General features: G+C 49.6%; 11 protein-coding genes across 11 annotated transcripts; 9 read left to right on the top strand and 2 right to left on the bottom strand.

Annotated features, from left to right (window-relative positions):
* The first annotated feature begins 35 nt into the window (after positions 1 to 35).
* On the top strand, positions 36 to 1299 carry BDV37DRAFT_244704 (uncharacterized protein). Its single transcript, XM_032081578.1, has one exon. The coding sequence runs from the start codon at positions 70 to 72 to the stop codon at positions 310 to 312; it is 243 nt and encodes an 80-aa protein (XP_031943126.1). The 5' UTR covers positions 36 to 69; the 3' UTR covers positions 313 to 1299.
* A 305-nt stretch (positions 1300 to 1604) lies between these two features.
* On the bottom strand, positions 1605 to 2249 carry BDV37DRAFT_88151 (cupin domain-containing protein). The gene is made up of 2 exons (XM_032091379.1): positions 2098 to 2249; positions 1605 to 2024 (listed from the first exon to the last, which is right to left on the bottom strand). The coding sequence occupies exons 1-2, from the start codon at positions 2121 to 2123 to the stop codon at positions 1625 to 1627; spliced, it is 426 nt and encodes a 141-aa protein (XP_031943125.1). The 5' UTR covers positions 2124 to 2249; the 3' UTR covers positions 1605 to 1624.
* Positions 2250 to 3019: 770 nt separating this feature from the next.
* Positions 3020 to 5181, top strand: BDV37DRAFT_244701 (putative C6 transcription factor). Its single transcript, XM_032081577.1, has 3 exons — positions 3020 to 3943; positions 4023 to 4312; positions 4380 to 5181. Exons 1-3 carry the CDS (start codon positions 3308 to 3310, stop codon positions 4987 to 4989), a joined length of 1536 nt encoding a protein of 511 aa, XP_031943124.1. The 5' UTR covers positions 3020 to 3307; the 3' UTR covers positions 4990 to 5181.
* Positions 5182 to 5681: 500 nt separating this feature from the next.
* BDV37DRAFT_244699 (putative MFS multidrug transporter) lies at positions 5682 to 7551 on the top strand. The gene is made up of 3 exons (XM_032081576.1): positions 5682 to 5966; positions 6026 to 6843; positions 6896 to 7551. Exons 1-3 carry the CDS (start codon positions 5739 to 5741, stop codon positions 7452 to 7454), a joined length of 1605 nt encoding a protein of 534 aa, XP_031943123.1. The 5' UTR covers positions 5682 to 5738; the 3' UTR covers positions 7455 to 7551.
* Positions 7552 to 7747: 196 nt separating this feature from the next.
* On the top strand, positions 7748 to 8571 carry BDV37DRAFT_281637 (palmitoyltransferase YKT6; the record flags this gene model as incomplete). The annotated part of the gene is made up of 5 exons (XM_032086861.1): positions 7748 to 7768; positions 7831 to 8017; positions 8055 to 8377; positions 8445 to 8506; positions 8556 to 8571. 5 exons carry the CDS (start codon positions 7748 to 7750, stop codon positions 8569 to 8571), a joined length of 609 nt encoding a protein of 202 aa, XP_031943122.1.
* Positions 8572 to 9601: 1030 nt separating this feature from the next.
* Positions 9602 to 11173, top strand: BDV37DRAFT_88074 (uncharacterized protein). The gene is made up of 3 exons (XM_032091378.1): positions 9602 to 9833; positions 9893 to 10202; positions 10271 to 11173. Exons 2-3 carry the CDS (start codon positions 10063 to 10065, stop codon positions 11046 to 11048), a joined length of 918 nt encoding a protein of 305 aa, XP_031943121.1. The 5' UTR covers positions 9602 to 9833; positions 9893 to 10062; the 3' UTR covers positions 11049 to 11173.
* A 1574-nt stretch (positions 11174 to 12747) lies between these two features.
* On the bottom strand, positions 12748 to 13315 carry BDV37DRAFT_281635 (uncharacterized protein; the record flags this gene model as incomplete). Its single annotated transcript, XM_032086860.1, has 2 exons — positions 12748 to 13108; positions 13173 to 13315. 2 exons carry the CDS (start codon positions 13313 to 13315, stop codon positions 12748 to 12750), a joined length of 504 nt encoding a protein of 167 aa, XP_031943120.1.
* Positions 13316 to 14304: 989 nt separating this feature from the next.
* On the top strand, positions 14305 to 16369 carry BDV37DRAFT_281634 (GMC family oxidoreductase; the record flags this gene model as incomplete). The annotated part of the gene is made up of 5 exons (XM_032086859.1): positions 14305 to 14696; positions 14752 to 14781; positions 14831 to 15707; positions 15765 to 16266; positions 16320 to 16369. 5 exons carry the CDS (start codon positions 14305 to 14307, stop codon positions 16367 to 16369), a joined length of 1851 nt encoding a protein of 616 aa, XP_031943119.1.
* Positions 16306 to 16751, top strand: BDV37DRAFT_244692 (uncharacterized protein). The gene has a single exon (XM_032081575.1). The coding sequence runs from the start codon at positions 16529 to 16531 to the stop codon at positions 16691 to 16693; it is 165 nt and encodes a 54-aa protein (XP_031943118.1). The 5' UTR covers positions 16306 to 16528; the 3' UTR covers positions 16694 to 16751.
* A 1435-nt stretch (positions 16752 to 18186) lies between these two features.
* Positions 18187 to 18525, top strand: BDV37DRAFT_281633 (uncharacterized protein; the record flags this gene model as incomplete). The annotated part of the gene is made up of 2 exons (XM_032086858.1): positions 18187 to 18424; positions 18497 to 18525. 2 exons carry the CDS (start codon positions 18187 to 18189, stop codon positions 18523 to 18525), a joined length of 267 nt encoding a protein of 88 aa, XP_031943117.1.
* A 1153-nt stretch (positions 18526 to 19678) lies between these two features.
* On the top strand, positions 19679 to 21359 carry BDV37DRAFT_270506 (major facilitator superfamily domain-containing protein; the record flags this gene model as incomplete). Its single annotated transcript, XM_032084571.1, has 5 exons — positions 19679 to 20010; positions 20067 to 20106; positions 20161 to 20485; positions 20540 to 21167; positions 21224 to 21359. 5 exons carry the CDS (start codon positions 19679 to 19681, stop codon positions 21357 to 21359), a joined length of 1461 nt encoding a protein of 486 aa, XP_031943116.1.
* Positions 21360 to 21397: the final 38 nt, after the last annotated feature.

Raw genomic sequence — 21397 nt, 5'->3', positions numbered from 1 at the left:
TTTTTTTCTTCTTTCCGCCTGCCAAGAATGGACGACTCTTCGCTTCGTGTTTGCTTCCCCACTGCACGAATGCAACGCTGCCGGTGGAGAGCGCGCAAATTCCTTTGCTTGGCACAACTAATAAAATCCTCCATGCACCTTCTCGACGCGGCCATGATAGACATGGGTCGTTCAGACAAAGAACAGCCTGGCGCTGGTCGGTGTGTCCTGCATAGCGCCAATTCACGTTGGCGTAGATCTATCATCTCCGGCGGAATAGCATCCATGCCATATAGGGTACCCACGCAGAACCTCTGCCATGACACTGGCTGACCCGCGATCGTCGGGCGGAATTAAACACCGATCGGAGCGCCTTTCAGGGCTTATTTCTCCACTCTGGAGTTTGGTCCCCGTCCAGTTTTCGTGGAGAAAATCAAGGTGCATAGTCGGATACTAAGCGATTGTCAACATGTGAGCGGTTTGTGCCACGAAGATGACCCCCAAATATCCAATTGGTCGGTGCCAGCGATAGGAATCTGCAGAGACTGAAACCCGAAACATCTCTCAGATAGGAGTCCTCTTCATCTAATGCAACAGTAGATGGAATACGGAGTAGAGAATGCTGTTTTGAGCCTTGCTAAAGGGACCACGAGATAGTTGGCCGTCGGTTCGGTTCAGAACTTCCCGCATATATCTGATATTTGCTGGCGATTGCGTAAACCGTGAGATGTGTTCAATATGCTTACCCTCCGGGAGCCCTATATTGGTCGATCCGATCCTACACCGAGGTCTCCAAACCTGACGTATATTATCGGGGATCTTGATCTGTGTCCACCTGCTAATTATAAGGCAAGACGGGCATAAAGACTCGGACTAGCGGTTACACGTAGTTGCATGCCTTGCAATGCTACCTGAGTCTAAGACCGCTCTTTCGTATCTCTGTGACAGCATCGATAGCCTGCATTATCATGTCTCACCAGCAAGTGTCCTGAAAGTTTACGTGACATAATGAGATGAGGTGTTCTATTTCGCGATTGCCTCATTGGCACACAATGGGACGTTATCTGCCAAGCAAATCAACTTTGATTTCGCTTATCGCCATCAAGCTTCTTCGTTGTTTCACAGCTTATACTCACTTTGTGATCTGGAAGGGATACGATAACTACATGGCCTGAATAGCCTTATAGATCGCCAATCGTGTGTAAGAAGTGACAAACTTTTGTTATAAGAACTTCTGGGGAAATCTAGCGAGCGATTGAGACTGTGTGCAGCCTGGAAACCATGCTTGGGACCCTAATAGATTTTTTTTTTTTTCTCTTAAAGGCATTCCCCTGTTCTGCTACTGACGGTTTTTCTTAACCGTGTATAGAACATACTCAACCCACTAGGGGAGCTATCTAATGGGAAGAACAAGGTCAATGACTCATTTCCTGAGCAATAAATCTACATTTTTGGATACTCATCAAAAATGGAGAGTTTCTAATACATCCTTCAACCTGCAGATTGATCACCATCTGTTGGTATGAGATATGTACACACATAGGTTTCGTAGCGTATACAGGTGACCCCACGTGGAGCTGGCATTTTGCCCTAGCAAAACGATAAGACAGCACCCCCCAAATAGACCGAACCTAACAAAGCTCATTTATTTCAAGCCCTTCATCTTCTGGGCGACAATATCCTTATACTCCTCATCATACTGCACCAGAACACCCGGTCCCTCTCGCTCCAGCGTCTCGGTGTCAAGAACAAAGTTCACAAAAAACGTCGCGGGTTCGGTCTTGCTGGCGTTGGCGCTAATCCGATGATGGCACCCCGGGGCTTCATACCACGACCCGCCCTGCTCGACCACCTTCATCGGGTCGTTGTTCATCTTGTTCAACACCGAACCTTTAATCACATAGGCAGAGACGGAGGCTCCTCCATGCCGATGAGGGGGTGTGGCACCATTGGGCGGGTATTCGACGAGCAGGCCCACTGTAGTCTTCCCAGGACAGTTGGCCAGCTTATATTGGTAGACCACAGTGGTGGTCGCAAGAGGACAGCTGGTGTTGTACATATTAGCGAAGATCTTTGTTAGATGTATTCTGTCATGTTAACATGGATGTATGTACATACCTCGGATCGTAGGTTGGCTCTTCCATAGCGGGATACGTATGTAGTTATATCAAACACGTCCAAAGGGTGTTCTGTAGTTGGACTGAATCAGTTGGGTATAAGCTAGAGCCTGACCTTGTTCAAGTCCGGGCGAAGTAGTCTATTTATACGTTAAGGATGGTCTGGAACCAGACTGCAAAATCGTTCTGTTTCCCAACAGCCTAACGCCGATCGATTAGGACATCGCCAATACGAGAGTGAGGATGTGAGATGACGAAAAGACAATTCACATTCAACGAATGACATTGCACTCTCCTCATCCTCACTCACAGAACTCGTTTTCGCACGTACTCTCCGAGCCAATGGTGTTTACGCTTTCTCAGAGTCTATCCATCGGGAGGGTATGGTCTGTTCACGGATTCATGATCACCGAGTACCCGATATACCGATATTGTCACCTCAATTCCTGGATGAGGAATGACTGCGGGTTCCCACGGTTAAGCCCGACTCGCAGATATCCTTGCAGCGGGTATCTGCAGTTGAAAAACAGCGGACAGAGGCTTGTAAGCACTCCTTACTTACTGGGCGTGTAAATATATTGTTCATGACGGTACTGGAAATGTCTTTTACAAAGCCTTTTGTTTCTAGCAGACGGCCAGTTTACTGTTAGCTAGAAATCATGCCGTATATGGCCCCTGTACCGTCAATACCTGGCAAAGAAATAGTTCATTTTGTGGGATAAGGTTGGGTGGACATGGCCTCGCCACTACAATCATTGGTACGGTTATTCGATTTTGATGGATAGCCTATTACGGGTACCCGTCAGCAGTGGAATGATTTACCAGATGAAAGGACGTATTTTTGGTACGATTAGTTACCGGCTCTGTATGATTACCCGCCAACGCTTCAACCTGGACGATCAACAACCACCATGGATTCTACGTCTACATCAAGCTCTCATAGTCGTCGAGCCACGCGCTCCTCGCTGGCTTGTCTACCGTGTCGCTCGCGTCATGTCAAGTGCGATGGCAAGCGGCCTTGCTGTGCCCGCTGCACTGAGCTTGGCCAGGAGTGTAGCTACGCACGATCCCGTCGCGGTGGGCTAGACCGCGCAGCCCTGGCTGATCGTCGCCAACGACTTGCGGCGGGGGAGGGGACATTATCAACTTCTGACTCGAGCCGTCAGTCATATACAGCAATTCAGCAGGTCCAGGGGCATTCCGCTCCCTTGATGGCGGGGGGCCTGCGCCCTGAGCCGAGCGAGACGATCAGTGTTGGCGATGTCATCTTAGGCATCTCGTATCCGGGCGCAAGCACCGATGACATCGAGAATGACCCCTTAATCAAGGCATACTATGAGAAATTCCATGGATGTCACCCTTTTCTCTTACCCCAGAAACATCTCACCAGACTGTATCAAGATCCACAGAGACAGTCCAGCTTCACACCCCTTCTTGCTGCGATGCGATTAATAGGATCTATCTACACTTCGCGCGAATGGCCAGTCTCGTTGAGAGACCAGCTTGAGGCATGCTTTCTACAGGCATCACCATCTGACCCAATCATAGTCCAATCTAGATTCCTACTCTCGATAGCTTTATTCTGGTACGACTATAAAGACGCTGCCAAACAGGAGATGGACGCTGCCACTGGACTTGCCCTTGAGCTGAAGATGTTTCTTTCAGACTTTGCGGCATCGCATGGGGGCGACGATCCCGTGCTGAGGGAATGCTGGAGGCGGACATGGTGGATGCTGTACACCGTGGACGCCTATTACACCGGCACCCTGGGGACCATGAACTTTCGAGTCGCGAACATTTCCCCTACGGTGGAACTACCCTGTGAAGAGCTAGAGTACGAGTCGGGGGTAAGTATTGCCACCCAAAGCTTCGTTGGACGCCTGTTTCAGCGCCCTGGAAACGCTGAGATAGCTCACCGGGGGCCAGGATATACCCGAGCCTCGCACGCTACAAGAGTTCAACTGTCGCGAATTTTCCACTGAACCCATCCGTTTCTCATCCTTTGCATATCTCATCGGAGCCGTACAATGTGCCGCAGCGGCGATATCCGTAGCCCCGAAGATCGCAACTAAAGAAGACTCGACGCATGTCATTCAAGCAGCGGACAGTAGTCTGGACGGATGGCGATTGCTATTACCGAATGATCGCAAGCAGGTCATGGACAAGAATGGGAAAGTCGACGAGCTAATGTTCCAAGCTCACTTGCTCATTCATGTGTAAGCTCACCCTCATACTCTGCCTTGCAATATTTGCATTGTCTCGTAGTCTGAACTCATTTGGCAGGTCCGCTATCGGGTTACACCGGCCGTTCTCAGCCCTGAAGTTCAATGCAGTGGAGGATATATCAAGTTGTGCCCGAGAGCCACCCCTCGACACACCCATCCCAGATTTAGTTAATGTACACACCGTGCGGGTGCTACGAGCCGTGGAGGCCCAGATCCGGCTTCTAGCACTGCCGCTTCCTGAATTTCATCACACTCCTTTCACTACCTGCATGGTGAGCGAGGGAACGCTAGCGCTACTTTCAGCCTGCGCTTCTCTACTGAAAGGTCCTCAATTGGCCACTGCGAGAGATCAGATCCGGATGACGCTCGGATGTCTCAAGGTGCTGGGCGAGGTGTGGCCGCGAATCGCAAGGAATGTGCGTGAGCTACAGACGATCGCTCAGACGGTGCTCGGAATTGGGGCGGGAGTGGGCAGGAATACTGCAACGCCCAGTTCCAGCGCTGGCCCGTCTTTCGGGGGAGGAGAGGGGGGTCTTGATCTAGCCACATATGTCCCGAGCAACGACACGACAAACAGTTCTTCCCTTGGCTCTATCGAAGATCTCTGTGGTTGGTACAGTCTAGGCGATCTGAGTGACGTTTCGTGGGGAATGGACAATGGATCATAAGTGACAACCGGCGATCATTGTAATAGAAGCCATTGTCAATCTCAATGCACATCTGCTGCCTTCGAGAGGCTCCAGAACCTGTAACGGGCAGTCGGTCCAATTATTTTACCACTTCCAAACATAGAGAACTTTTGAAAACTCCGATGATCGTAGGGAGGAACATAGAGGGTGCGAGAGGAACGTTTATAAAGCACGGACGCTCTTCCCGGATTATAGTGTACCAGCACTAGATCATTGTTTAGCAGAAATCTCTTTCTCCCAAAGCCAGTGAGTCATTGATCTTAATGCAAAGAAATTATAACCGAAAATATGCTGGTATTCATGGAGCAGGCCCGAAAGAGGCGCGAAGCTGTGAATTGGCCCCACTCCCGACAACTTCCTAAAACGGAAGTTGAAGTGGAAGGTTGAGGCTAAAGACAAACGCTGACATCTGGGCCACTAAGCTACGTGGTTCGGAAAAATTCGCTTCTAGTGTTAGTGGAGAGATGTGCGATTCGACTGCAGTTGCCCGCTAGAAGCTATTGGCCACCTGGTGGGCATGATCCGAACTGGTTCATCCTAATAGGAATGGCGTCTCAACGCCCTCCATAGTGCCGATCGTGGTGTCTGCACGAGGCGTCGGTAGTTAGAAATTCATTGAATGTTCCATGAATCGATTAGTAAAAGAAACATGCAGAACGTGATATAAAACTGGTTTCCCCAGAAAAGACTACGTCTTTGTCATTTTTCCAAGTCAACACCAGCCAGCCATGGCACCCATTGCAGAAACACCACTCAGTGGATCGGATCCAAACATGGAGAAGTCCGTTGAGGAGACAGGGTCTCCTGGTCTGGGGACACCGCAGTCTCCATCGCAATTAGAGCAGCAATCAGACCTAGATCTCGAGCGACTTGGCCGAGAACGTCCTCCGTGCTTCTCGAATATTTGGTCGGAACTGACTTTTGGATTTTCGATTGTCATGTCCCAGATTCTTGCGGTATGGAGTTATTGCACGCATGCTGCTCAAATATTTCAGAAGAGCTAACTCCTTGATAGGAATATTACATATCTGGCTCCAATGTTCTTGTTCCGACGCTGGTCAAGGAATTGCACATCCCAGAAGCGTCGGTGGTATGGCCATCCACCGCACTGTCTCTCGTGGTTACGTCCACGCTTCTCATATTCGGTCGACTTGGAGATATGTACGGGGGTTATGTGCTCTACCTTGCAGGGGCAGGCTGGCTGACAGTCTCATCAATCCTGGCCGGCTTCTCTCAAACCTGGCTAATGCTCATCATTTGCCGAGCTCTGCAAGGATTTGCTCTTGCCGCGTTCCTTCCGTCGGGAATAATGATCTTGGGTAGCACATATCGACCCGGTCCGCGGAAGAATCTCATTTTCAGCGTCTACGGCGCATGTGCGGCGTTGGGTTTCTTTGCCGGTATTTTCTTTTCAGGCTTGTGCAGTCAGTTTCTCTCCTGGAGATGGTACTTTTTCATTGGAGCAATCCTTTCCGCTGTCACGTTTATCTCTTCGTATTTTTCAGTTCCCAGCGATTTTGCTGAGAGGAAAAAGGCCAACGTGAAAATGGACTGGGTCGGATGCTGTCTTTCCGTACCAGGAGCTGTCCTGTTCGTGTTTGCGATTGCGGAAAGTTCCTACGCACCGCAAGGATGGAAAACACCATACATCCCAGTTTGCTTCTGCCTGGGAGTGATTTTTCTGGGACTTATGGTCTACATGGAAGGCTGGGTGGTCGAGAACCCCCTGCTTCCGGGGGACTTGTTTGCAGTCAAATATTTGACGCCGCTAGTCATTGCACTGCTTTTGCTCTACGGGAGTCTCGGCATATACTTTTTATACGCAGTTCTATAGTAAGTGAATCCGTTCTGCCCACTTTCAGTCTGGTGTTGACCTTCTTTGCAGCATGTCGGATGTCATGGGTGCGGGCCCGCTACAAATCGTGGCGTGGACAGCCCCCATGGGGGTCGGAGGCCTCATCCTTGCGACCGCAGGAGGGTTTATCATGCACAAGGTCTCGGGCACGCTCCTCATGCTTATCTCCTGCATTGGATACGCCGGCTCGGGGTTGTTCTTCGCTGTGATTCCCGAAGGTGGGATATATTGGGGGTTTGTCTTTCCGGCCATGATTTGTGGCACAGTCGGCATCGACATCAGCTTCAACATTTCAAACATCTTTATCACCACTCATCTGCCCAAAGCCAAACAGGGATTGGCCGGGGCACTGATCAATTGCACTCTACACTTCGGCATTGCCGTTTTTCTGGGGTTCGCGGATATTGTCAAGTCGGAAACAGAACACCTGGGCGAGTTTAAGAGCTTCAAGGCTGTTTTCTGGTATGAGACGGCATTGGCATTAGTTGGTGGCCTGATTGTTGTGTTCTTCGTGCGAATTCACCATGCAAAGAGTGATTTGACTGTGGAAGAGAGAGAGGCGTTGACCGCCGAGAGCCGGAATACATAGTGTGGGTCATACATGACTGAGATGTTTGACCTGGATACGTTTTGTACATAGGATAATACTGTAATACTTGAATATCATGATAGGACGTGTGTATCTGCCTAACTGATGAGGCTGACAAGTCTATGGACACTGGAGCATGTGAGTGGTTGCCTGAAAAAATGGGGGAAGGCGAATAAGGTTGGACGAAGGCGGTGAGGCGAGGCGCTTTTCCGCCTCCGAGATTAGATCCCCGCAAAACTTCAGCCAACTGTCCACGACGTCAGTCAGTCAGAAACCCCTCGGAGCCCGTCAAAATGAAGATCCTCTATATCGGAGTGAGTCTGTGGAGGTCCCAGTTAGACTGTCGTGTCTGTCTAACCTGCTTCGTGCGTGATAGGTCCTACAGAATGCCCAACAGCCAGCGGTGGAGCTGTGTGCGGAGCGCGAGCTCACCAGCTACTCGCGCTTCACTAGGGGCAGCATCAGCGAGTTCATGACCATGTTCAGCAAGACGGTCGCCGAAAGAACAAAGCAAGGCCAGAGACAAGATATCCAGGAGCAAGGCAAGTGGTTGCCCGTGTCTAGTCGCCACCCGACAACTCCCCCCTGACTGCCCCTCAGATTTCACATTCCACGTGTATGCGCGCACCCAAGGCATCGCCGGTGTCATTATCAGCGACAACGAATACCCCTCGCTGGCCGCCCATCAGATCCTCTCCAAGGTCCTCGATGAGTTCCTCACCCTCAACCCCAACGCGGGCTCCTCCACCCAGCCGGTCCCCTTTCCCTCCCTGAAGACATACATCTCGGCGTACCAGGACCCACACCAGGTGGACAGCATCATGAAGATTCAGAAAGAGCTGGACGAGACCAAGATTGTTCTCCACAAGACTATCGAGAGCGTCCTGGAGCGTGGAGAGAAGATTGACGACTTGGTCAATAAGGTAAGGTTTACTACCTCTACTGTGCATGTGGCAGGTGGGTCCAGAAAAGGAGCTAACTGGGCTTTAGAGTGAGGGTTTGTCCTCGCAATCGAAGATGTTCTACACCTCTGCGAAGAAGCAGAATAGCTGGTAAGGCAGATCACCCCTATTTGTATATGGAAACGCTGACATCTGGTAGTTGCATTCTTATGTAAGAGAGATCCCATCGGAGCGGGGAAACCATCTTCAATATCACTGTAAACTGTCCTGGGAGAGTTTCTCGATGCCTGGACTGCTTGATTTCAATCTGTTCGAAGCGTTCTCTTTATTTATTGCAGCTATAGTTGGCATTCGCTTTTAGTTTTGATACAGTAAGCTATTTGCATGAAATTTGGTGCACTGGTGGTGGATTAACCATACTTGAAAGGTCAATGGAGCATTGTGAAGCCGAATCTCACCATTTAAGACCCCACTTACACTTAGAAGAACATGCAATTGTTGTTGACCCGGCTGAGTGGTTCTACCTTGGTATAGATCTACTATTGAGTAGTCAGGCACCGCATCCTGAAGAATCACGCTGGTGTCTTGTCGATGCGGTGCCTGAAACAAGCCACGCTGACCAGGGGGTGTGCGTTGTCCAACCGCCAGGAACAGGGCGCACACCGATCTTTTATCAGCTTATCATCTGGACAAGTGGACCCCTATTGCATATAGTCCGCTCCACTTTGGAGGGGATTTGCAAATCGTTACAAAACACATTGACACAGAGGCTGAGGGTGATAAGGGTGAAACATTCAGATCGTGTGGCAGGCTGTCGCGCACTCTCGCTAACGGGGCTATAAAAGGGACGCGATGCTGCTGTCTTGGCTGGACAACATTCCGCGAAGCGCCGAGGACAAGTCACAGCTTCCGAGTTATTGCCGAGGCGGGCTTATCGCTCGGCGACAAGTTGTTCTCGTTTCTGCTCTTTTCCCTGGAGACGATCAGAGAATCGGCCGCCGTACTAAGTCTCGACTGTATCGTACGCCGTAGATCAATGCGGAGTTTAGGGCACGTTAGGGCAGGGCAGCCCCCTTAGGGCAACTCCACCCGGTCCAGCACCGCCACGCCCGCCAATTCGCTCTGCCCAGCTCGTCTTCTAGAAGACCGATCCACCTCTAATCCCAGTCGGTAGAGAAGCTTGAATTTCCATTACTCTCACCTTTCGGCAGGCTGGTACCGCCCAATACCCCGACTGTACCCGGGTTCCCGGGCCGGTCGCGTTTGATTGGTCGCGTGCGCCGAATTTCTCATGCTTTGTTGTAAATATTGTGGGCTTGACAGTTGGGCGTCATTAAATGGACCTCCTGGACAATTACTTGTACAGTGGTTCTTCATATAGCCCCTCCTTCACTGATCTTTTCCTTGGATCTATCCCCAGGTTCCTTTCTTTTGTCCATCATTATCCCAGTATACCCCAGCGTTTGAGCGAGAATAGGTGAGTGCCCGCCGAGCCCTCCCCTCCCGTACATAACTATATCTAACGAACGGGCATAGACTCTTGTTACCCATTCCTTTGATTATTATTCTTTTCCTCTGTTGAGTCACTAGACATACACGGTTACACGCCTGAAACGACGCGCCCTGAAATCAACCCTCGTTACCCCAGTAAATAATATATGGATTGACGGTCTACCTAAATTCGAGAGCACGTTACCGCAATCAACATGGAACAAGACTTCCCTATCCACCAGGCATTTCCCTTCTCTATGCAGAGGAACCGCCTGGCGGAACTCCTTACCGCAGATGTGATAGCTGCAGCAGGCTCAGCATCACTGATCACTCCGGCCGTCATGATTCTTGACCGGTACGTTTGCCCTACAGCATCGATAACGCAACCGTTCCACCCCAGAAGAATGTTACTGACAGTACTAGACTTGTCGTGGAGAAGTCTTCACACAATCAGCCTCTCTTGCCAGCGTTCCGCCGACATCTGTGGCTCTCCATCACTCAGCCAGCGACTTTCCTCACATCTCGCCCGAGCCTTCTAGTTTGGGGCCTCTACACCGCAACCTTTGCAGCAGCAAATGCCACAGAAACAATCCTCGACCGGGTTTACCCTGATGTCGACCACGCCATTGCGGGAATGGCGACGTTCCTCTCCACATTCGTCGTCAACTCGTCTGTGGGCATCTGGAAAGATGTCAAATTCGCCCAGCTCTTCGGTCACCCCCCAGCTGCAAAGCCAACCAGCCCCATCCCCAATCCCACCCCCGTCTCCAAGAGCGGTTTCCTCCGCCGTTCCATCCGCACCATGCCACTAGCAACCTACTCCGCCTTCCTTCTCCGTGACGGTCTGACCATCTTCGGCTCGTTCAATCTCCCCGCCGTGGTATCCAGCTCCGTACCCGACTGGATTGCCTCCCGCGATTACGCCAAGATCCTGTTCGCCCAACTCGCCATCCCCGCCTCCATCCAGCTCGTCAGCACACCCATCCACCTCCTCGGCCTCGACCTCTACAACCGCCCGATGCAGCTGCCCGCTCGCGACCGAATCGCCCGCGTCAGCCGAGACTGGATCGGTGCGTCCCTGACGCGCATGTGCCGGATCATCCCGGCATTTGGCATTGGTGGATTCGCCAATACCGAGGGGCGGGCATTCATGCACCAGCAACTCCAGCTATGCGGGGAGGAGTATGAAAACGAGGGCTGAGTTAATCCCTATCTTATCGCGAAGGCAAAAAAAAAAAAAAATCACTCACGCCACGATCGGATTGGCCACTGGTGGACAACGACCCACTCGGAAGTGGCTGGCAATGACCGGATCGGGTTGAACTGGTCCCTTACCCGGGCCCTAACCCTAAATCGCGGGCCTGCTTATATTATACTTAAGCATCCGTACCCACCCTCACTGACCGGGCCGGTTCCCATGCGGTGAGGGGGAGGCGTTCATGACGAGAGAATGCATTCCTGTTGTTCTGGGTGTAGGTACATACTACTTCACACGGGCGACTTACCCGGTTACTACATATGCCCAGACCGATGTGTGCTGCTGGTGGCTCCGATTTTACCCCACTGCATGAGTGTCTCCGCGGGAAACGCTGAGACTTATGAGAGCGCCTGTTTGTACAGAGATATAGACGTTTTGTATAGAGCGAGATACCATTTTCGATATTCTCAATGATATCACATATTGCATATATTTGGTCGGTTTTTGCACCGTTTAGTGCTTTTTCTTAACAGCCTTCGTTGACACCCCGAGTCCGACGAATCACAATACATAACCAAATTCATCCTAATAAACCTGATTTCACACCCCTACGAAAATCACGGCGTTCTGGTCAAATAAAAACACTACTCGCAAGCTACAAACAACATGACCCATAGAAGGGGAAATGAACAAGACATGCAATAGTCGCAATCACATCATTATCTGACGTAACCGCAGAGAAACTAACACCTAGATTACTCTTATCGCTGTTCGCTGGAATATATCGTTTATATTATAGCATAGATGGTAGAGATACAAAGATGATGGTATAGAAAGAGATCCAGGGCGAAAATTCCGGTGATGCGCACGTATATTAATCCACAGTGATGTCAGCCGCTCTTGAACTCTGATGCTCAAGGAACTATGTATCTCTTGGAAATCGCAACTACTATGGTGGAGAGTACCAGACATCCCACCAAGTGCTGAGTTTACTTGCGAAAGTTCTCTTGATCATCCGAAACGCGTCATCTTCGACGCCATGTACATGGCTTCGACAATATACCTGGACATGCGTGGGTTTAATCATGCTATTGAAACACACCTGTGTCTTTAGAGGGACAATCTTCTGACGGTGGGCTTAGAGAATTCGTGGATTACAGCAAGCTATGCAATGTCTTATACAACCAAGGTTCTCAATGGTTGATTTGATTATCAAGAAAATATGTCTATTATCTGTATTGTGATACTGCTTTGACACGCGTACCTTTCATTCATTGCCAATTTCTTGCCCTGGAATGAATGTAGTGCAGGATACTAGTACCTACTAAGTATATACGGCGGACTAAATTGAGATTCTGGAGAACTATTCAATTTGAATAAGTTCATTAATAGTAAGATACCGGGCTGTTCTACCGATAAGCTAATCGAAGGCTATTTATATAAGAAGTTTATGTATTTTTATGTATTTATACACGACCTAGCGGCTGGAATCCCCTATCAACATAATATGATTGCTTTTAACATTTTTTGCGCACATCCTCGCGGGCTCATATAGTATGTTCATAGTCCTTCCTCACTACGATCGGTTTCGGGCATAAACACTCACCACTCACCAAACACCTTCATCACCGTTCTTATCAATCAATATAATAACTATGTATGTCCTTGTCAGGGGTTCTAAAGGAACTCCAAAACCTTCTCCTTAACCAAATGTTCCAACTCCCCCGTTCCATACTCGTCCTGCATCGAACCCGGCCCCGTAACCCTTCAACCGCAACGTTCCCGGCCTCTTTTCATCAAGATCGGAATAAACCCACACTTCCCTGGCAACATGATTTACCGTCCTCACATCAATACCATACTCCACCTCACCCAAATCCAATCGCTGGCTGAACAGAATCTCTACGACCGGATTCCGAAGGTCATACATCAAGTTCCCTTCGTCGGTGAGGTAGCGCAAGGTGAAGTACGCCCACCCGTTGACCGGGATGCGTCGGCGCTGGTCCTTCACATAAACAGAGCGCATCAAGAAAGTTCCACATCCGTGCCCGCGAGAGACTTTTCTAGGGGATAGAGGCTAGAGGAGACATGGCCATAAACCAGCGTCCTCCGGCGAGTTCAACTCACTCTTGAACTGGGTCCAGAGGTAATTGAGTGGTAGTAGCATTGCCCGCCCGCCCGGCAATCCCAAGATGATGCATCAGTTCCGCGATAGTGCGGTACTGGAAGATGTGCATGCCAGCCGCATTGCATTTCGTGGCGACCTGCATCCCTGAGATAGAGTCGCCCGCAATGCGAAACAAGGCATTGTGGATATCCCTCTCTCCCGAGATAGAAATTGGCACACGAACGAAAAAAAGAAAAAAAAAAATTAAGATAAAATAAGAATAGAAGAAAAGAACGCAAAGTCGAGTATGAGCGGCCTCTTGTTCTCCTCCACGAGTCAGTCATGAACCAAACAGTGGGTCCGCACGATGACTGTGGATCCGACTCAAAGTTGGGTTTTGACTTTGAGGGAACCGTTCGCGTATCAGGGGTTCAAGTTCCATGTTGAAACTAAAAACTAACTGCATTCGCTCTCTCCACCTATTTTTGGACTTACACTAGCCAGGGATACTTTCGTTTACCCCGGGGTATTGCCGAAGCAGCTTGGTTGCAAGCCCACTTCGGATATCAAACGATCATTACCAAACGAATAAGCCCTAGAGAGAGAGAGAGTGGACTAGTACCGACGAGGTTAGTTCTTCCTTTTGAGAGTATGTATGTTCCAGATCAATGTGCTGAATTCAAGGCAAACGAGCCCCTGGACGTGACGTTTAATTTCCGATCTGCATGCCTTCGCTATAGTCCTGATTTTGAGGCCTGACAAGATCGGAATATCTGCCAGGATAGTTTTAGTCTATACGTAGGACACCAGCACGGCTGTTTCATTCCTACCTCTTAAATGAGACCGGGCAAATCAAATAGTATAGATTGAATATTGTGGCTTGATGTCAGATCTTCACTCTTAGCTAGACTCTCGGAATTAGCAGGCATGTCTCATTTTGTGGACAGCCGACTTCATATCGGAGTGGACTATATCATGTTCAGGAGGTGGTTATATGTGTCAAGGTTCTCACGCCTTGGGGTTGGGACGACTGATAGTAGATCTTGCAAAATAATACCGGCCATTTTCCCTTTCTAATACTACATGGTTCACATCAAAGTAAGTACCATTCCAAGCTCCGATGGAATTCCCTTGCCTAACATTACCCGAAAGATGCGCCGAGCTGCGCTTGCATCGTTCGTGCTGCAGTCACTAACCCTAGGCACGAACGCTGTTCCAAGTACCGAGCCAGATGCATACGTATCTCGGGTGGATGCGCGCGCCTTTGGAGACTCGTCATTTGACTACGTTGTTGTCGGCGGCGGTACTGGCGGAAATGTCATTGCCACCCGGCTGGCACAGAAGTCATTGAAAGTGGCCCTGGTAGAGGCAGGTGGACTGTATGAATTGGAATCGGTAGCTGCAGTTCCCGCTGCAGACGTTCTTCCTGTTGGATCGGATCCCAATACCAAAGCTCTCCATGACTGGGGGTTTGTGGCGGAGAAGGTCCCCGGTGCGAATGGGAGATCGATACATTATGCGCGAGGAAAATGCTTAGGTGGCTCGTATGTGCTCCTCTCTACCAAAAGTTGGCCGATGTTTACTGATGAGTCTGTGCAGATCCGCTATGAACTTCATGATTTACCAACGGTCGGTCACTTTGAGATGAGAATGTCCGACTGAGCTAATGCAGTGTCAGACCGACGCGTGAATCAATGGAACAGTGGGCAACGGCCGTCAATGACAGCAGCTACACCTTCGACCAGGTCCTGCCTTATTATAAGAAAAGTGTCCGCTTCACACCACCAAACACGAAGATCCGCTTCGCGAATGCAACGACTGGTTTCGACGCAGCCGCGTATGAGTCCCAAGGCGGTCCTCTCGAAGTATCATACGCGAACTACGCGATGCCTTTTTCAACCTGGATGAGCCGCGGAATGGAGGCTATCGGCATCAACCAGACCCAAGAATTCAATCTCGGGTCTTTAATGGGCGCTCAGTACTGCGCTTCGACCATCAGCCCGCAGAACGAGCTCCGGAGCAGCTCCCAGAGCGCATTCCTGGCATCCATAAAAACGCCTTCCCTAACCACGTATTCGAATACCCTGGCGAAGCAGGTGCTGTTTGACAAGAATAAAAAGGCCACGGGAGTTCGGGTCAAGGGCCCGCTGGGCAATATATTTACCCTGAGCGCAAAGAAAGTGATTATTTCTGCAGGTGCTTTTCAATCTCCGCAGCTCTTGATGGTCTCTGGCATCGGACCAAAAGATATACTAGACCAACACAATATTGAAGTACTTGCTAATCGACCAGGTGTTGGACAGAATATGTGGGACCATCCGTTCTTTGCACCGTCATACCGGGTTACTGTGGATACATTCACTAGGATCGCGACGAACCTGCTAAACCTCGTCAAAGACTTTCTGAACTCCTCCATTATGAAGAGTGGGCCTCTGACGAACCCGGTGGCGGATTATTTGGCGTGGGAGAAGATCCCTGACAGCCTGCGGACTAAATTCACAAGCCAGACGCTGAAGGACTTGGCCACTTTTACGAGTGATTGGCCAGAGGCTGAGGTATTTGGTCCATTACTGCGTCTACACTCCTAGTATCCACTAACATTATTACTGCAGTACATCTCCGGCGCAGGCTATATGGGTGCCGTCTCCAACCTCCTGACAGACCAACCCAAAGACGGATACCAGTACGCTTCCATGCTGGGTGTGCTGATCACCCCTACGTCGCGAGGAAATGTCACCCTGAAATCGGCCGATACATCCGACCTACCCATCATCAACCCCAACTGGCTCGATACCAAGTCTGATCAGGAAGTAGCAGTGGCAATGTTCAAGCGGATCCGCCAAGCATTCCAGAGCGAAGCCATGGCACCGGCTGTCATAGGAGAAGAGTATAACCCCGGGAACCGCGTGCAAACCGACGAACAGATCCTGGAATACATCAAAAATAATGTGATGACACTCTGGCACGCCGCCTGTACCTGCAAGATGGGTACCGCCGACGATGAAATGGCGGTGGTGGACAATCAGGCCCGGGTGTATGGCGTTGAGGGTGTTCGTGTTGTGGATGCTTCTGCGTTCCCGTTCCTCCCTCCGGGCCATCCTCAGTCGACGGTTTGTGAGTTTTATCCTACTTTTAGCATGGAGCGGACAATGGCTGATGGTTTACAGATATGTTGGCGGAGAAGATCTCTGATATTATCATTAACGGATCGAGTTGATCTAGTGACTTTGGATATGAGGTAGGCTTATCACTTTTTAATTGTAATCATTTTATTCATATTATAGATTTCGGCAGCTCTTGATATGATCATCGCTGGTAAGAGCTGTTTCTCATTTCCCAGATATTAATAATACTCTGAAAAAAGAACAAGCCAGTCATGACAAGGATATTTTTAGGATATGGATTGGAGCTCTTTAGTGGATCCACATGTACGAGTTTTATAATCATAGTTGTTCTTTATAGAACCCATAAAGAGTGGCTTCTTCGGCAAGAAGCCCGGGTACTGGTCGGGAATATGGGTTGTCTATTAGTATGGCTATAAATACGCGGTCTGACAACGTTAGATCGGTGATGCGTCATAATATCGACAATTATGAGTGGAGAAGAATAGGCTTTGATGATTTAGGGTTGGGAATGGTAGGTGTTTGGCAGTGTCAATGTACTATTTCAAGTTGCAACCTTTACTATCTTGTCACGCTGGAAAAATCACTTCCTTAGCGATATACCGGTGATTCCCCGCAATGTACATACGGATTAGAACACATGAATCTACTTATGAAAGCAATACCCCCGAGGGCTGCCTGTTCAATGCTACTTCTGAAACATGCAATTTCATATCTGTCAGCGTTGCATTCTGTCCAACGTTGCACCACTGAAATTAAATATCCATAATAGAGCAACAGCCACTTGAAATTCAGATTTGGTGGAAAGATTTCTAGTACGGTTACATAACTCTCCGCAACTCATGTTGTGCACTCCCGTTTCTAGTCCTCGACAGAGTGGACCTAGCACAGGATATATTAAGAGAATATTTGAAAGAAAGATGGTGCCTATTTCCCTGTCTTGATAATCCATGCGATCTCCTCGGCTGGATACAGTGCCGAGGGAAAAAGACAAGGCACTAACATTTCCCGCCCATTAACGCGTCTACTACAGCGTTGAGACATGGTTCCTGCGTGGCAGTGCTTACTAGCAGCGAACTAGCTCTAAATTAGTAGTAAGCGAGAGCTGACGGGTCGAACCGAGGAATATCTCGCAGAAACAACGATGAATGAATCAGTTGTGTCGTGTCGATCAAACGCAGGGAGCTGGTCTGATCGTCCGGCGTGAATTCTCTGCCGCTAACGCCGAGGTCATTCTTGCTGCCTAATGGAGGGCATCGAATAAAACAGGCACGATGACGAACAAGCTTTGTTAGACTCGGAGCCCGAGTGGCCCGTCGCCCGGTACCTTTTCTGTAGTGGATCGAGACCGTTGTGGTTTGAACCTCGGTGAGGATGAACCATTGGGTCTGAGGCGTTTCAAGTCAACTTTGTAGGGTAAACGTGACAAGATGCCCTAACGCGGAAAAAAAGAAAGAAAAAAAAATTGGAGACAGCGTCAGCTATCAATGGCTATAAATACTTCCCAAACCAAGAAAGGAGCCATACCTCTCCAATCAGATTCACCGGCGTCGCTCCACTCGGACGCGGAAGTAGCAGAGACCAGCCAATCGTGATAGAAAGCGGCCCTCCCGATGCATCGAAAGAGTTGGGATTGGGAGACTTGCATAAGTCGGTGATACCAATCACTTGCCCATTACTTAAACTCGCGGGTCGGCGGAAGTCAAGCGTTGGGCTGGACTCGAACCTCTACTTATATCCGCATCCCGTCGCGAAACAAACCTCATCGACACCATCAACCACTCAGGAACGGTACATACCGACAACGAAACCATGTGCTGACAGCACCAGTCGTACCCAAGTCACCTTCATCAAGGACGCCTTTACTCCGTGACACACCCTCGCCGGTCCACATCCGACACATCCGACCACCATGGGTATCCCAACTGCGGGCATCATCGTTATCGTCATTGTCGCCTGTCTGGCCGCGGTATCGCTGGGCGCCGCCATGTGGAAACAGGTCTATCCCACCGACCATTCTGCGCATCGATACAATTATTCTCGCGACCAGGAGCTCTATATGCGGTCGGTGCGGTTGAAAAACCTAGGGGGTCTTCGACAAGAGTCGCGCACGAAAGAACCACGACCGAGGGATCTCGAATCGGCGGTTTGTACGTTGTCTGGTGTTCCTCTATAGGCCTTGTTCAATTGTGAGTGGGCTAATGGATGTGGTCATACTGTAGATACGGAAGATGGCTCGTCGCGGTTCTGAGTCGCTCTGACGGTCGCCCTTTGTCCACTTTCATGGTGGAGTGTATTATGTGATGATGATTATCACTTGTGCGGTGGCGTTGAATGGCGTTGATATATCCTGGGCTTGGAGATCTTCATGAGCTTGTTTCTTTTCTTTTCTTTTCTCTTGTTGATGAATCACAAAAGTGCTGGAGCGTGGAATTGATATGTGTCGCATGAGATATGTTTGCCAGGACGTTTCAGTTCGTTTGTCTTTACTATGTCCAATTCGCAATACTGTTCCATCTCACTTCTTGATATTGCTTTGCTGCTGCAAGTAGGGGTACGTTGTTTAACCTTCGCCGTCGAGGGTTCTGGCGGTACATTTTCTTTTTAACTATGAGGCCCCATCACTGACAGTGAGAAGATTTGGGGGTAATAAACTAGCTCATCTGTCTCTAGGGAGCTTTGATGCTTGTGGAATATACGATGCGGTCTATTAGTGCCTACATTTTGTGATTTACACCCGGTCGAGGCTCGAAACAGTGGAGCCAAATGACAGCGGCGAGCCTTAACATTCCACAGCGACGAATCTGATAAGCTCGCGTATGATTGGGACCTCGGTTCTACCTTCAGCCAGAAGGGGCAATATACTATTGAGATTCGCTATCCTGATTGAAAGGAGTTGGGCAAGAGGTACGTTTATATATTGGTCAGATGGGTGACTAGTGCAAACATATATTTCGGAAGCCCAGCGTGGGGAATTCTTCTCACAACAACACCAAGCCATACACTACTGTCTTGATTAAATATACACATAGCCACATCACATATGATCCTTGTTAGTTTGATATGAAAATTATTAGTTCCGTTGTTTTCATTAGCTAAATTGAGCAGTACACCGTTCGACCTCTCAATCTTGGCGAAGCTGCGGATGCTAATCGATAAAGACGGCAGGATAAACCAGCTCCTTGCATAGACCAACCAAGCATCGTCTTTTAACCGAACGCTAATCCCCGCTGATCAATTAGTTCGGTCCCAACTGGTTCTCGCCACAGACGCGAGCGATGGCGTGCTTGCACGATCAAAAAAAAGTAGTCCCCTAGGATTCAGAACCAAAACAACTGCACAGACATGCAAAGCGAGGAACGTGCTTGATATATGTAAACAGGACTTGGCACTACATATGCACCATGTCTTATCCGATTGAAAAGGCAGCCCCTACCGCTGATCCTCCACCAGAGACGTCGGATGTCGAACGATCTAAGTCAAAAGAGGGCTCAGAACAACCTGCACAGCCCACGGCAGAGCGGCAAAAATGGTATCAATGGTTTGCGCCAACAGATACTCCAGCGGAGCGCCGTTTGATCCTCAAATTGGACGGCTTGATCATCGTCTTCCTATTTCTGGCCCATTGGGCGAAGGTGCTGGATTCGTCGGCGACGAGTACTGCCTATGTGAGCGGTATGAAAGAGGATCTGAAGTTGTATGGGAATCAACTTAATTATCTAAACACGGTGTACATGTAAGCTCGTTATTAGCTGTCGTGCAGGAGGTGAAACTTTCTAACTTGTCATGCAGGGTTGGATTCATCACGATGCAGATTCCTCTGACATTGTTGGTTAGTCGCGTATTGGCGAGGAGTTGATACCAACATGCTAACATGACAGCTTAGATGACCCGCTGTCCGGTGAACTATTTCCTCCCGGCGGCAGATTTATTCTGGGGCGTGTTTACACTGGCTCAGTACAAGGCCAGCAGCGTCACCCAGCTTTACGCGCTTCGTTTCTTCGTCGGAGCCCTTGGGGGTTTCTTTTTCCCTGCTGTGCAATGGTATCTGGGCTGTTGGTATAAGAGATCGGAGCTGGCCCGTCGTGGAGCTATCTTTTTCATCGCTAGCCAGGTGGGCAGTATGAGCTCGGGGTATATCCAAGCCGGTGCCTATGCACGGCTGGATGGCCGGTATGGCATCGAAGGGTGGAGATGGCTATACATCATCTGTAAGCCGTATCGCCCCTACTTTCACAGATGTGCCCTCTGACAGAGATCCACAGGCTTTGCTTGTACTATTCCCATTGCCTTTATCGGTCTATGTCTACTTCCTAGTACCCCAGACCGATGCAACTCCCGCTACCTCACCCAGGATGAGATTCGTTTAGCACAGGAACGCATGGCCGCCGAACACCGCGAGCCACGTCAACCATTTACTATCCCTCGAATTGTCACCATCCTGAAAGGGTGGCGTATTTGGGTCCTTGTCGGCTTTGCCTTCTTTTTCTCCCAAGCGGACGGAGTCTCCTCCAATAGTGGCCTGTCCCTCTGGCTCAAAGAAGAGAAGTACTCCGTCGAATCCATCAACACCATCACCACCGTGTCGCCAGCCGTCACTATCGTCGCCTCGATTGTGTGCGGCGTGATCTCTGATATCTACGATGCCAAAGTCTCATTGATCGCGATCACTGCGCTGCTAAACATCTTTGCCTGTCTGGTGCTTGCGATCTGGAACGTTCCGGTCGGGCTGAAATTCTTCGCATTCTTTCTGTCCGGCACGGCGGACGGTATTGCGGCCATCATCTATGCCTGGGCGAACGAGATTTGTGCACGCAGTGCGGAGGAACGGGCCTTGGTGATTAGTGCCATGAACACTATTGGGAATACCTTTGGCGCGTGGATTCCACTTTTGTAAGTGACTCTCGCCCGTGTGTGTAGTGGATGCTTACGCTGACTTACATCGACAGTGTCTGGAAGACGGTTGATGCGCCCAGGTATTTGATTGGATATAGTTGGAATTTAGCGCTGGATGTCTGCATGTTGATTATGCTGTTCGTGCTACGGTATTTCTGGGTGAGGGAGAAAAGGATGGATAGGGCATGAAGCCGATATTCCCATGCTCTTGCCATGGTATATGACGA

The sequence above is a fragment of the Aspergillus pseudonomiae genome, assembly GCF_009193645.1.
Source record: "Aspergillus pseudonomiae strain CBS 119388 unplaced genomic scaffold BDV37scaffold_21, whole genome shotgun sequence".
NCBI classification, from domain to species: Eukaryota; Fungi; Ascomycota; class Eurotiomycetes; order Eurotiales; family Aspergillaceae; genus Aspergillus; species Aspergillus pseudonomiae.
The sequence above is the reverse complement of the archived record's forward strand: the minus strand, read 5'-3'. Positions and strand labels throughout refer to the sequence as shown.